The 15,054-nt window shown below is 40.6% G+C and overlaps 1 protein-coding gene across 1 annotated transcript in view; it reads left to right on the forward strand.

Annotated features, from left to right (window-relative positions):
• LOC102830374 (microtubule-actin cross-linking factor 1-like) overlaps positions 1-15,054 on the forward strand; it is a 474,365-nt gene that overhangs the window by 153,107 nt on the left and 306,204 nt on the right. Inside the window, exon 2 of the mRNA XM_006867570.1 lies at positions 10,791-10,852. Within this exon, the coding sequence (XP_006867632.1) occupies positions 10,791-10,852 (62 nt within the window). The remainder of the gene's footprint in view (positions 1-10,790; positions 10,853-15,054) is intronic.

Consider the following 15,054-nt stretch of genomic DNA (forward strand, 5'->3'; position numbering starts at 1 on the left):
GCCTCACTTTCCTGAAAGATTTCAATTTTTATTCCATCAATTCCTGGTGCCTTGTTCTTTGCCACTTCTTTCAGTGCTAGGTAGTAGATAAGTTGTAAATTCCTTCAGGTCAGAGGCCATGTCTTAACTCCTGTAATCAGTGTTTCTCCTCTAATCAGCTAACACAGAGTGCATAAAAACCAGAATTGAATTTCACAGGATTGGAGAAGACTTTGAATATGAAAAATAAAGTTGGAGTTGATCCTCTTGTCCACTCTGAGCCACCAAAATATTTTGAATAGAGGGGTAGTGTGGGCAAAAAGATGATTTAGGAAGCTCTGTTGAAATAGACTGACTATTCATCATAGCCTCAGCTATCAACTGTAAACTCCCACATCTATATCCTCAATTCTGATTGCTCTTCTGAACTGTAGACCCAAATTTCCAACTGTCTGAACATGTCCTGCTAACCCTTCATTATATTTCTTCTACTTTACTCCTACCTTTACCAGATCTGTGCCTTTTAGTTTCCTTATCGCAACAAAATTACCATTCTCATTCTAGTCGTTTAAACTAGACACATTAATCTGGGACTTGTAATTTATTAGTTAGGGCCTATTGTTTCTGCCTCTCCTTTGTCTGGTGAATCTGCTGCCCTCTTTACATTCTTGCTGCCTTCTTTACATTCTTGTTACGTCTGCTCTAGTTCAGACTCAGATTTTTTTCTTAGTCTTTTACATAGACCCCTAATTGTTTTTTGTTTGTTTGACTGTTAGTGTCTCTCTGCTCCAATCAGGGCTTCAGTCCACCACCAGATTAATCTTCCCAAAGCATGCCTGTAGTCGTAAAATTTCAATGGCATCCCTTTGTCTCCTGAATTAATACACACCTCACTGACTGAAGCTTTCTGTCTCCTTGGTGATTTGACCTCAGCTGACCTTGCTAGCATTCTTTCTCATTATCTTGTAAAACGTTGCTAGGTATAGCCATGTTGTTGTTGTTAAGTGTGGTCAAGTGGATTTGGACCCATACCGACCCTGTATAGGGTTTCCAAGGAGCAGCTGGTGAGCTTGAACCACTGACCTTGCAGTTCAACCGGTTTTGCAATCTGGCACATTAACCCACAGCACCATACCAGGACTCTGTAGGTGTAGCCATACCATTCTCTAAAACATATTCTGTGTACTTAAATGCCTCCCAGTTACTGCCCATGCTTTTTCTACAGTTTGGAATTCCTTAACTCCTTTTATTGTTGTTATTAAGTGCTGTTGAGGCACCCCATGTATTTAGGGTTTATTTAGAGCAGGTGGTAAGTTTGAACTACAGACCTTGTGGTTACCAGTATAGTGCTTAGCCTACAGCGCCACACCAGGACGCCTAACTCCTTTTGAAGCAACTAAAATCTTACTTGTCTCCCAAGATTTTGTTCACATACCAATCCATAAATTCTTCTTCTACCCCTGTGTCGGACTTAATCATTTCTGTCATTGTGCTTCACTCTCCGTCTGCTTATGCAGCTTGCTTCTGGTGTATGTTGTTTTTGTTAAATGCCGTTGAATTGGTTCCAACCCATAGCAACCCTGTATAGGGTTTCCAAGGATCCACACTGGTGAGCTTGAACCACTGACCTTGCAGTTCAAACGGTTTTACAGTCTGGCACATTAACCCACAGTACCACATAGGTTGGTGTTATTGTTAGTTATTTACATGTTGGTTTCTGACACTAGATTGTAAGTTACATGAGGTCAAGGAACAGAACTCCCCCAACTCTCTATTTCCCACCTCTTGTTGACTCAGGTATCTCATTTTCATATTACCAAGTGGTTGGTGGAGTAGGACAGATGTTGTTGTTGTTGAGTGCCGTTGAGTCGGTTCCGACCCTTAGCGACCCTGGTGAGCTTGAACCACCGTCCTTACAGTTCAAATGGCTTTGCAGTCTGGTGCATTAACCCACAGCGCCACACCAGGACTCCAACCTGTCTTAAAGTGATGGTGGTGGTGTGCCGGGTAGTTGGTTCAGACTCAAATTCATAGGATTTCCAAGGCTGTAGATGGGATCAGAAAGCCTCATCTTTCTTCTACAGAGTACCTGGTAGACTCAAACCTGTGGTTAGCAGCCTAACACGTAACCCCACTATGCTATCAGGGCTTAGAGACGACCACCTAAATTAGTATGTGGGAGGGGTGGGAAAGAGCTCCTGAAAAGGTGGTAGTTGAGTTGAAGGCAGACAAGCAGGGAGCTACATTCTGTGCAGAAGGAACAATACACGTACAGACATGGAAGTGCTCGAGAACATATGTCATTTGGAGGAAATAGCGTATCATTCAGGAGCCCTGATGGTGTAGTAACTAGTTAAGTACTCAGTTGCTAACCATAAGGTAAGGGGTTTGAACACACCCGCTGCTCTGCAGGAAACAGTTGTGGCAGTTTATTTCTATAAAGATCACAGCCTTGGAACCCTATGGGGCAGGTCTAGTTTGTCTTATAGGTTGCTATGAGTTGGAATAGACTTGATGTTAATGAGTTTGGCTCGGCATGTCAGCAAGACTGGAATAAGAGTTTTCATGGAAGAGTGGATACGAATTAGTGGTAAGGAAGCCCATATTATAATAGTCTTAGATTCCAAGCCACAGTTTGAATGTTATCTTGAATGATGTATCAAGCTTTGGAATTGGATAAAATTAGGTTCAACTATGACTTCAAGGAGCTCTGGTAGTGTAGTGATTATGAGTCCAGCTGCTAACCTGCAGGTCAGCTGGGAGAAAGATGAGGCTTTCTGCTCCCATAAAGATTTACAGCGTCGGAAACCTTATACAGGGTCGCTGAGTCTTAACCGACTCCACTGCACATAACCACCACCACCATGACTTCATTATTTACCTGTGATACCAGGCAAATTACTTATCCCCTCTGGGCTTTATATTTCTAGTAAAATATTGTTGAGGCAGTGTTAGTGAAGTGTACACATAAAGTGGCATATTAGACAGGATGGATTAGAGCAGGAAAACTTGCTAGATGTGAGGAGAAAGATCAATTTTAGACAAGTTGAATTTGAGGTGAGCAGGAAACTTCTAGGAGGCAGTTAGATATATGAGAGTGGTGTTCTGGATAAAGGCTTGAGCAAAAGGTATCAATTTGGGAATTATATGTATTATATATTTTTTTCAGGGGGTATATTAATATGGTTACAGTTGAAACCACTAGAGTAGATGAAAGCATTCTGAGAGAATGTAGAGAACAGCTATTCTTAACTTTTTGAAAAAGCTATGGGTGTCTTTTTCTCTCACAAGGCAAATAACACCAAGAATGTTGCATGCAATTTTAGGCAGTTTACACCATGCTTTCTCTACCCTATTTATGGGCTGATAGGCCGTTAGGTCAATGGATATTTTAAGAATTCTTAATATAGAATGAAAAGAGAAGAGGACTAAGGATGGATAAACTTTTAATGTGTAGGCAGAAGAGAAACCAACAAAGAGAAAAGGAAATAATAACACCACTACCAGGAGTCCTGGTGTGGCGCTGTGGGTTAATGCGCCAGACTGCAAAGCCGTTTGAACTGCAAGGTTGGTGGTTCAAGCTCACCAGCTGCTCCTCGGAAACCCTATACAGGGTCACTATGGGTCAGAATCGACTCGATGATACTTAACAACAACAACCAGGGTATAATGAGAATGTTGGTGTGGTGCTATAGAATAAGTGCAGGACCACAAGGTCGGTTTGAACCACAAGGTCAGTGATTCAAACTCACCAGTCACTCCTTGGAAACCCTATACTGGGTTGCTATGGGTTGGAACCAACTGGATGGCACTTAACAACAGCAGGGCACAATGGGGTCTCAGGGTAAAAGGGACAATGGGTTTAAAAGGTGAGAATGGTCAGCAGTATCATCTACAGAGAATGTAAGTGAGCTAGCACTCAAAAAACTATCCATTGGATTGTTGATTAGAGGTGATTCAAGGAATTTGTGGAGCTAGAAGCTAGGCCACGTGGTAAGGCGGAAGTGGAAACAGTGAGCATACTCATAGTTGTTCAAGTGCCTGTGGAGAAGACATTGAGGATATTGGCTGGATTGAGGTTTCTAAGGAAAAGAGGAAGGTGGGATGTAGATTTTAGGTGAAAGGACTGGTGGTGTGTGTAACTGGAGGGATACCATGCCACTAAAAGTTGAGTAATGAAAATTAAGATAGGTATTGGTAATTTACTTGCCAGACCTGTAATAGAATCTTATTAAAGTTGGAAACAAGCATTAAATCCTTCTAATTCAGTAACCTTTAAGTGATTAATCATTGATACCTAAAGAGTTAATCTAAGAATCAGTGGTTCTCAGTTTTCAGTTCATAGCTAGAGGATCTGAGTTTATCAGGTCAAAATGAATCCCTTTTCTTTTTAAGAGAGTTTTAACACAACTCTTTTATTGACTATGTGCCTCTCAAATAAGAGTCTTTTCTGAGAGTTAATACTCTGGTATTAGGTAGAAGAAAATTTACTGGGCCTGCAATTAAATTATGCATTTATGCATGGGAAACCAAATCTGAAATTTACTAGTTTGGAGGTCTAAGCCATTTGGAGCACTTGAAAGCCTGCGTAGCAGTTAAGGTTGATCTTTGGCTTCCCTAAAACAATTTCTTGCTAAAATATTGAGATATTAATGCCATTATCTTCTAATTCTGGTGTATAAATCAAAAAAGAACTTTCATGCAATTGATGTGTTTGTAATATAGGATCCTAAAGAACAATCTTTCAGAAGCTAAGGAAATTTATAAAACCCTTTTCCTGAGGAGCTTACAGTTCAGTTCTAAGCTGGCTAGCTTATTTTGGGAAGTACTGTCTCTTGAAATCATGTTGCCCTTAGTAATTATACGCAGAGTAAGTATTTGGTCGTCTTCCCCCTTAATTGAAAGTCAGCTCAGTGGATAAATTAGCTATTAGAGGTATGTTGTTAAGTGCTGTCGGGTTGGTTCCGACCCATAGCGACCCTGTACAGGGTTTCTGAGGCTGTAAATCTTTACGGGAGCAGAAAGCCTCATGTTTCTCCCACAGAGCGGCTGGTAGTTTTGAGCTGCTGGCCTTAAGGTTCGCAGCCCGATTCGTAATCACTATGCTACCAGATATGAAATCATCAAGTTCCTTTAGTACATTATCCTCATAGAAGGGCTAGATAGATATACAGCCTAACATATGGGTTGTTGTTAACTGCTGTAGAGTCAGTTCCGACTTGTAGCTATAATTGTACTAATACGCCTCCAGGTATTAAGGAAATGAAGCAGCAAACTAAAAAGAAATCAGATGAACTCCGCCTCTTCTTTGAAATACTGATTAGTTTAAAGAGACATCGGCAAACCATTTCTATTTTGTTTGGCCTGTTAGGCAAACATGAAAGCTTGTGGCTGCATAGTGTGAATTTTGTAAAACTAGAAATATATTGTTCTTGATAAAGCAAAGTGCTCTGGTGTTGATGGAAATGTAGTGGACAAAACTTTATTTTAGCTCTAATTATTTTCTTTTTTCATCAAGTTTGCACATGCCAGCACACATGTGATACTTACGGCATTTTGAGGTTCTTACGTACTAGAACGGACTCTACTAGGTAACTTAGTTCTGATTTCATTCTGTATGCTTGTTTAGCTAAATCATATATTGACAATCAAAGTATTTTTCTTGAGGTTTTATTATGGAGAAGTTTACCTGTTAAAAGTAGTGGGAGAATTAAAAAAAGTTAAAGTATGGTCTCTTTCCTTAGGAGTTATGATCTCATTGGCAAGGTAAGAATAATAAGTAAGAATCAACAGTGCAGACCTCTGTATAATTACGTTAAGTATTGATTGAGTGATGAGCAAAGTGTTGTTGTAGTGCCATCGAGTTGTTCTGACTCATAGTGATCCTGTATAGGGTTTTCAAGGAGTGGCTGGTGGATTTGAACCACTGACCTTGGTAGCAGTTTGGTGCATATTTTACAGCGCCATACCAGGATCATAGTAAATAGGGCCTAAAAATTTAGAGGACAAAGGAACTGTAGAGAGCTAGAGTTTTGAGGAAATGCTGCCTTAGTAATTTTTCTCAAACACAGTTGTGATCATATACTTCTCTTAGTTAAAGTCTTTAATGCTTCTGTCCTTCCTTAGTATAAAAGTTTGGACTCCTTAGCTTTTCTTGAATTGACCCATGCCATCCTATTCAGTTTCAGGTGTCACTAATACCTAACACAGGTCACATCTGTCAACCATCCTTAATTCTTTACGGCTCTCTGAATATAAACTCTGTCTTGCCTCAATTAATTTGCATTAAATGCCACTTTTTAAAGTAGCTTTGTCCTTTCTCTTCTCTATTTGGCTAAGTTGTGCTCATCTTTTAAGGTTTAGAGTTACTCTTCTGGGAAACTTATACTTACCTCTCATGTTTCCCTCCCTTATTCAGGCAGATGTACTATTCTTATGTACCTCTGTTGTGTTGTCATTGTTAAGTGGCAGTTTCAACTCATAGCGACCCTGTATAGGGTTTCCAAGGAGCAACTGGTGGGTTTGAACTGCCGATCTTGTGGTTAGCAGTCCGGGGCTTATCCTACAGTGCCATACCAGGACAACTCTTGTAGTTGTTATGTGCTCTTGAGTCGGTTCTGACTCATAGCGACCCTGTATAAGGTTTCCAAGGAGCTGTTGGTGAATTGAACCACCGGCCTTGTAGTTCAAACAGAACTTGCAGTCCAGTGCATTATCCCATAGTGCCACACCAGGATTCGGACACCTCTATTATGTTGTTGTAATTGTTAAGTGCTGTTGAATCAATTCTGACCCATAGCGACCCTGTATAGGGTTTCCAAGGAGCAGCTGGTGAGCTTGAACAACCGCCCTTGTAGTTCAAACGGCTTTGCATTCTGGTGCATTAACCCACAGCACCACACCACCTGCCAAATTACATGGAAGTTATTTCTCTTATCTCCTAGACTATGAACTCTTCTAAAGGCAGGGACTGTAACTTTGATGTCTGTTTTGTCATGGTCAAACTCAGACTTTTCCTAGCATCTAGGTCCTTAATAACAATGTATTCAAAGAATAAATGAGGGGAATGAATGAGCTGGATTAAAAAAAAAAGTAGTATTTGCATAGTTCGAGAGAAAGAAAGTAGAATGCCATGAAAGGAAATTAAATAATATGAGCAAAGTGTCAGTGATTCAGGATAGTTTGGGTGCTGGGGAGGAGGGCAATAAACAAGAAGGGAGAGGGGAATGGAAGAACAAAGCAGATGGGAGAACAATTAGGCAGGTTTGCATGGGCTAAGTGGGACAGAGGTAAATAATGATGTATACACAACCTTGGAACAACAGGGCTCTGGGATACAGATTGAGACATGGCTGGAATGGGGAAAAGGGGGGAATAATGTAAAAAAACAAAACAAAAAGTGTCAGTGATTTAGATGAGACTGTTGCTGGCAAACTGATTTGTATTCCGTCTATAGATGACATGGCTTGGAAAGGATGGTGATATTGGAAAACTGTATCAGCATCTAAAAATTATAAAGCTACTTTTGAATGAGTGGTCAAATATTTTAAGAATCCTGGGTTCAGATATTACAGGAGTCAATTAAGTGAAGGTTATGTTAGACTTATTGCTATTTAAAATAATAATAATAATTCTCATGATCCAAATGAAAACCAATAGGTGAACTTTATAAGAACAGAGTAGAACTACTACTTAGGTTTTCCGAGGCTGTAAATCTTTACAGGACCAGACAGCCTCATTTTTCTCCCACAGAACTGGTGGGTTTGAAACTGACCTTTCCATTAGCAAACCAATGCTTAAACCACTGTGCTACCAGCGTTCCTTTATGGTCTATAGTGGTGGTTGTGGGTGTGTGCCATGGAGTTAGTTCTAACTCACAGTGACGCTGTATAGGCTTTCTGAGACTGTAAATCTTTACAGGACCTTATCTTTCTCTTGTGGAGCAGCTGGTAGATTTGAGCTGCTGACCTTGAGGTTAACAGCCTGATTTGTAAGCCACTATGCTACTACTGTCAATACTTGTTGCTGCTAAGTGCCATTGTGTTGGTCTGACTCATAGCAACCCTGAAAAAGGTTCCTGAGGAGTGGCTGGCGAGTTTGAACTGCTAACCTTGTGGTTCAAACTGAATTTGAGGTTGAGTGTTTATCCTCTGGTGCCATACTAGGACTCCATGGTCTATACTAGGAAGACATAATTGTTCCCTGCAAAGCAGAAAAGGGTAGGACAAGAGGCATAAACTTTCACCTGGGATAGGAGAGAAAGAGAGTTGCATTATTTGCTGTGGTACCTGTGTGATTTTTACTAAGAAATCAGTCATGATAATCAGACCCTTCTGGGCAGTAAGGAGTTGTTGTTGTTAAGTGCCGTCGAGTCGGTTCTGACCCATAGCGACCCTGTACAGGGTTTCCGAGGGTGTAAATCTTTACGGGAGTAGAAAGCCTCATAAGGAGAGAAGAGCTGAAGTTTGTGTGAATTATTAGAGAACCAGATATATTTAATTCTGCAGGTTTTCTCTGAAATGTTCTTTGACTTGGAGAAGAAATAGAAAAGTTAAACAATGGTGGTTATTCAGATGTAGAAATTGTCACGGTGAACATTTTTTATTATTAACTGCTGCCGATTCAGTTTTGACTCATAGCCACCCTTTTAAGACTTTCTGAGGAGCAGCTGGTGTGTTTAAACCACTGGCTTTGTGGTTAGTACTCCAGTGCCCACCCATCCTATAGCACCACACCAGGGCCCTTATGGTGAACATGTTGTTATTGCAGTGTGCTGTCGAGTTGGTTCAGACTCTTAGCAACCCTGTATAGGGTTTCCAAGAATGGCTGGTGGGTTTGAACTGCTGACCGTGTGGTTAGCAAGTCCAGTGCTTATTCTGCAGCACTACACCAGGGCTCCTGGTGAAAGTCCCTGAGGCATTAGTGAGGGCAGCAGTGAATTGTTGAATCATGTTGCCTACCGTAAACAGAGATAATATTGTTGTTGTTGTTAAGTGCCATTGAGCCAGTTCTGACTCACAGCAACCCTGTATAGAGTTTCCCAGGAGCAGCTGATGGGTTTGAACTGCTGACTTTGTGGTTCACAGTCCAGTGCTGATCCTGCAGCAGCACACCAGGAGGTAATATTAGATATTCTTAATTAAGTGAAGGATGAGAAGAATGTTTAGTAATATGAGATATTGAGATAGGTTACTGGTAAATAAGTTGTGTTTGGAAAGTGAATGAGGATGTGGACTGCTGGATTTGAACTGAAGATGAAGATCAGCAGCCAAGTAGGGCATTGATCTGTGAGCTCACCATGTTAGATACAGTGTCAGATGTATGTTTTAATAATGTCAGGTCAATGGTAGGAAATGCACATGGAGATAATAAACGTGAACCAAGTGGTGAGAGAAAAGTTATGGTAGATTTGTCATCTGGAAGCGGGTGGGCAGCAGGAGACTGGTTGACAATAGTGAGAATAGTTTGAACCCCATCATGAGATAAGGTAATAGCATGGGCTTCACATACACAGAAAGAGACAAATAGCTGCTGGCTTGGTGCTCTGGAATGGCTTTGGGGAATAGGCAGGAGTGGGAGAAGATGTGTTTTCTGCAGCATAGGCCTTCTGTATTGTTAAGTATTGAGTCATGTTGCTATTAAAGTTGTTGTTGTTGTTAAGTACCATGGAGTCGGTTCCAACTCATAGTGACCCTGCACAGGGTTTCCGAGGTTGCAAATCTTTACAGGAGCAGAAAGCCTCATCTTTCCCCCACGGAACAGCTGGTAGTTTCAAACTGCTGACCCTGAGGTTAGCAGCCCGATTAAGTGAAGAGGTGAAAAAACTAGAATGAAGGGAAATTTGCCTACAAAGAAATGGGGGCTCTATGAAACTTAACCCACCCACTGGTAGCTCAGTGGTTATAAGTCAAGCTGCTGGCCTCAAGGTCAGCAGTTAAAAACTATTGGTCATTCCTTGGGAGAAGCCTGAGGTTTTCTACTCCCTTATGAGTTGGAATCAACTTCATGGCACATGACCACCAACTAATACCACCAGCCTCATCCAGGGGATGACATCATGTTTGGAGTCTTGGTGTGACACTGTAGGATAAGCGCTGAACCTGAACTGCAAGGTCGTTTGAATTGCAAGGTCAGCAGTTCAAAGTCACCAGCCACTCTTTGAAAGTCCTAGACAGGGTCCTTATAAGTCAGAACTGACTCAACAGCACTTTACAAAACAACAGTAGAACTTAGGAGAAGGAAGGGATGTGTAGTGGGGGTAAACTAGATACTGGCTAGTGAGGAAATAGAAATAAAGGAAGTGATATTTACAGTAGGAGAAGCAATAAATTTGTGCATGGAGTGAGATTAAACCATTGCAGCCTGCTCTTCCCAAATGCCTATATATACTTGGATGGTCTGCCCAAATGCCTTTTTTCCTTAGGAGTAATGCCAAAAGGTCACCTTAATTCTTTTGATACATTCACAGCTGAGCTTTTTTGGAATTTGCCATCTGTGTGTGTGTGCGCGCACAGATACTCTGCTTACCAGAGATTTATGATGCTAAGGAGTCTTTGTCATGACATGATATTTGATGCATATGATTCTTTCTAATCATATGTCTAAAGTGACAACATGACTGGGATGGGTGGGGAAATTCAGATGGGTCAAATTCAGATGGGCCAAACGTCCCTAATGTCAAGAGACACTGTGTCAGTGGAGAAGCAAACCCTTTTAAGGGATTCTGTAGAAACGGGTATGGACAAGTCGGAGGTCTAGGAACTTTTCTGCTTGAGTAGCAAAAGGTAATGTTTTCTCTGTTTTCTTTACAGATGAACGGGATCGGGTTCAGAAGAAAACATTCACCAAGTGGGTCAATAAGCACTTGATGAAGGTAGGACTCCTTTATGTATGCTACCTAGCACCTCTTACTGCTCCGTGTCTGAATCTATCATGCCCTTCTCTCAGATTGCTCAGAGTTACTTGCCATGTGCTCAAATCTGTGTAACATACGCATGATTTTTTTTTTTTTAACTTAGTCATAGCAGCATGGAAACTTTTACTGATCGGTTTTCTGGTATGGGCAGTAATACATGCTGTTATCTCAGAAGGCATAGGTTGATAATATCATGGAATGATTCCTGGGTTTCAAAGAAGACTTCACTCTTAGCTTTATAAATTCTTTTATACTCTTTTCTTTATTTTTATTTTTTTATCGGACTACTTACCGGTTCATAGGTGAGACAGGATTTTGTTCTCCCTCAGTGCACAAATTCTAAATGTACAGTTTGATGTAGTTTTACACATTCACACATCTATACAGGAATCCTGGTAGCCCAGTGGTTAAGTGCTTGACAGCTAACCAAAAGATCAGCAGTTTGAACCCACCAGCCAATCCATAGGAAAGATGTGACAGTGTGCTTTCATAAACATTTATAGCCTCCGGGGATAAGATAACAGAGTAAGCAGACACGCTGAGCAGACCCTTTGGAACAAGGACATGGAAGACCTAGTGAAACAGATACAGATGGTGATCCTGGAACCCTAAGCATCAAAGAAAAAAGGATTGAGTGACAACTGGAGGAGGAGCTGAACAGGAGCAGTGAGAGAGAAGAAAACAGGTGGATTGTGGGCTGACATGAAGTGGCATTGCCATCTTGAGCTTTTGCAGGTAGCTGTTATTAATACAGTAGCCCAGGGACAGGCCACTGTTGGAAGGTGGCGGCAAGAGGTACAACTGTTATTCCCTTATGGTAGCCAGGGTCAAGGCCAGTCCCCACCTTTGCCAGCTCAGCAGCCAGTAATACCCCTTCCTGTGCAGCCTCTGTTCTGCCTGGGTCACTGCGTACCTCGCATAGTGCCCTTGTCTCTGGAGACATGGGAACCCACTCTGAACTCTGCTACACAAACAGTGAACAGAGAACTGCATCCACACTTCCAATCTCTACCACATCCACTAGGAGATAGGTGGTAAGTGCCTGAGAACATACATAAGACACCACAATGTCTTGAAGAAAACAGACCATTTCAGCTTACACAAAGAAATAAGATGGAGTGCCTGAAATAAATGAATATAAAGTCAGAAAATAGAACATCAGAAATCATATCTGAACTACTCGATAAGGAATTGAAAAGAATGATATTTCGGAATCTTCAATGGATAGAGATAATGATTGAGAAAACTGCAGATGAAATCAAGAAAAGCATAGACAAAACTATGGAAAGTTGAATTACTGAGCTTGAAGAAATATCTCTCATTAATCATCTGCTGAAGAAAAATCAGAAAAAGGATGAAAAAATCTGATGAAACTCTAATTATGTGATACACTATCAAGAGGAATAACTTACGTGTGATGGGAATTCCAGAACACACGCAAAAACCCATAGAGAGTATTGTCCAAGAGTTGTTGGAAGAAAACTTCCTTAACACCATGAAAGATGAGAAGATAGTCATTCAAGAAGTAGAATGGGTTCCAAGCAGGATAGACCCCAAAAGAAAAATCAGCGTTTTCAAAACCGAAGACAAGGATAGAATCCTGAGAAGCAGCTCAGGAAAAAAACTAAAAGAGAGAACCAGAACCAGAGATACACTTGCAACAAAAAGAAAATGGTAAAGGAAAAAAAGGGAATAATGTAGTTAAAGAACTGCCAAATGAAGAAGAAATCAAATAGATTTCAAGAAAAATCAATAAAAACAAGCCCAACCTTAAAAATTAGATCAACCTGTACCTCTAACCTTAATGCTATCAATAACTAAGTCCTAGACTTCGATATAGTCCCAACCTAAATCCTCACTCCTAATTTTTACTACCAAGGCGCTCTGGTAGCATAGTGGTTACAAATAGGGCTGCTAATCTCAAGGTTGGCAGTTCAAAACTACCAGCTGTTCATGGGAGATAGATGAGGCTTTCAGCTCCCGTAAAGATTTACAGCCTCAGAAACCCCATGTAAGGTCATGATGAGTCGGAACCGACTCCATGGTACTTAACAACAACAACAACAATTTTTACTACCACTGACCCACGCCCCCAAAATAAAAAGCCTCAGAAACCCTGTGGGATAGTTCAACTCTGTCACGTTGGATTCGACTTGAGGGCAATCGGTTTGGCTTTGTGTGTATAGGAGGGTAAATCAAAAAGTTTTGCTTTATGACCTCTTAATTACAATATTTAGTGGTCTGGTTTTATCTTACCCTATTTGATTCACCTGTCGCGTTTGATATTGTTGACTAAACTCCTCTTGTACTTTAGCTTCTGGGACGCTTTTCCGGAATTACCTTTCCTTTATAAATACCTTCTCAACCTCTTTCACTGACGTTCCTTCCTCTGAGTGACTCTTCCACATTGCTATTTCCTAGGTCCTAATGCCGGCCCTTTTCTCGTTTTGTTCTCTGTGTTCTGCTTGAGCCATCTATTTTAGTCATTGGGATTGTTTGGTTGAATTAAATGCAAATACGTGCACAGTAGAAAGGAGAAAGGGTGATCTTGCAGTTACTCTTTCTCTTTTTTATGAGGGGTACTTTGTATTATTTCCTTTTTATGTCTTTGTATGTCTCCTCCACCACTTGTCTGTCAGTTTGTCATCCTGTGATGGATTACATGTTGCTGTGATGCTGGAAGCTATGCTGTTGTTGTTGTTGTTTGCCGTGGAGTCGGTTCCAACGCATAGCAACCCAGTACAGGGTTTCCGAGGCTGTAAACCTTTACGGGAGCAGAATGCCTCATCTTTCTCCCGCGGAACAGCTGGTAGTTTCGAACTGCTGACCTTGTGGCTCGCAGCCCGATTCGTAACTACTACGCTACCAGAGCTCCTTTTGCTACTGGTATTTTAAATACCAGCAGAATCCCCAATGGTGGGCAGGTTTCAGCAGAGCTTCCAGACTAAGACAGACTAGGAAGAAGGAGAGGTGGACTACTTCTGAATGTTTAGCCACTGAAAACCTTATGAATAGAAGGTAGAATTTTGTTAGATACAGTTCCTGAAGATGAAAACATTATGAATAGTACCAGAATATTGTCAGGCATAGAGCCACTAAGGTTGGAAGGCACTCAAAATGTAACTGGGTTAGAGCTACCTCCTCAAAGTACAGTTGATCATGATGACACGAATGGAGTAAACCTTTCAGACCTTCATTTGCTGGGTACAACTAAAAATGAGGAGAAGCAGCTACAAACATCCATTAATAATCGAAACATGTGGTATACAAAGCATGAATCTACGAAAATTGGAAGCTGTCAAAAACTGAAATGGAATTCATAAAAATTGATGTCCTAGGCAATTAGTGAACTGAGAAGGACTGTTATGGGCCATTTTGATTCAGACAATCATGTGATTTACTATTCCAGGAATGACAAATTCAAGAGGAATGGCATGGCATTCATAATCAAAAAGAACGTTTCAATATCCATCTTGATACAGCAGTGTTTGTAATAGAATTATATCCATATACCTACAAGGAAGACCAGTTAGTAGGAAATTTTATATAATATAAATTCAAATTAACACACTAACCACTAAAACCAGTGATGAGAAAATTGAAGAATTCTACCCACTTCTTCAGTGTGAAATCAGTCAAACATAACAATCAGGATATAGTCATAATTACTAGTGATTGGAATGCGAAGGCTGGAAACAAACAGGAAGGAAAATGTGGCCATGGTGATAGAAATAATGCTGGAGATTACATGATGGAATGTTGCAAGATTAATGACTTAGTCATTGCAAATACTTTTTTTTTTGCAAATACTTTTTTTGATCCACATCACTATGGTCAACTTTATTTATTTATTTTTTAAGGTTTTTATTGTGGATTGAGTGAAAGTTTACAGGGCACATCATCACTTTCACATTCAACAATTCATATAACTTGTTTCATTACATTGATTATAATCCCCTCCATATACCATCAGTTAAAAGTATTTCTGTTTATACACTTTAGCTTTTTTTTAAAAAACACACAAACAAAAAACCCCACTTAGGCATATATAATTAATTACATCTCCAAAGGGCACATTCTGCAAGTCTGTTCCTGGCCACCAGTTCTTAGTCCTTCTCTTCTTAGTTGATGAATCTAGAGTCCTCCATGCCCCCATCTCT

Source organism: Chrysochloris asiatica, unplaced genomic scaffold (assembly GCF_000296735.1).
Source record: "Chrysochloris asiatica unplaced genomic scaffold, ChrAsi1.0 scaffold00106, whole genome shotgun sequence".
Taxonomy (NCBI): domain Eukaryota; kingdom Metazoa; phylum Chordata; class Mammalia; order Afrosoricida; family Chrysochloridae; genus Chrysochloris; species Chrysochloris asiatica.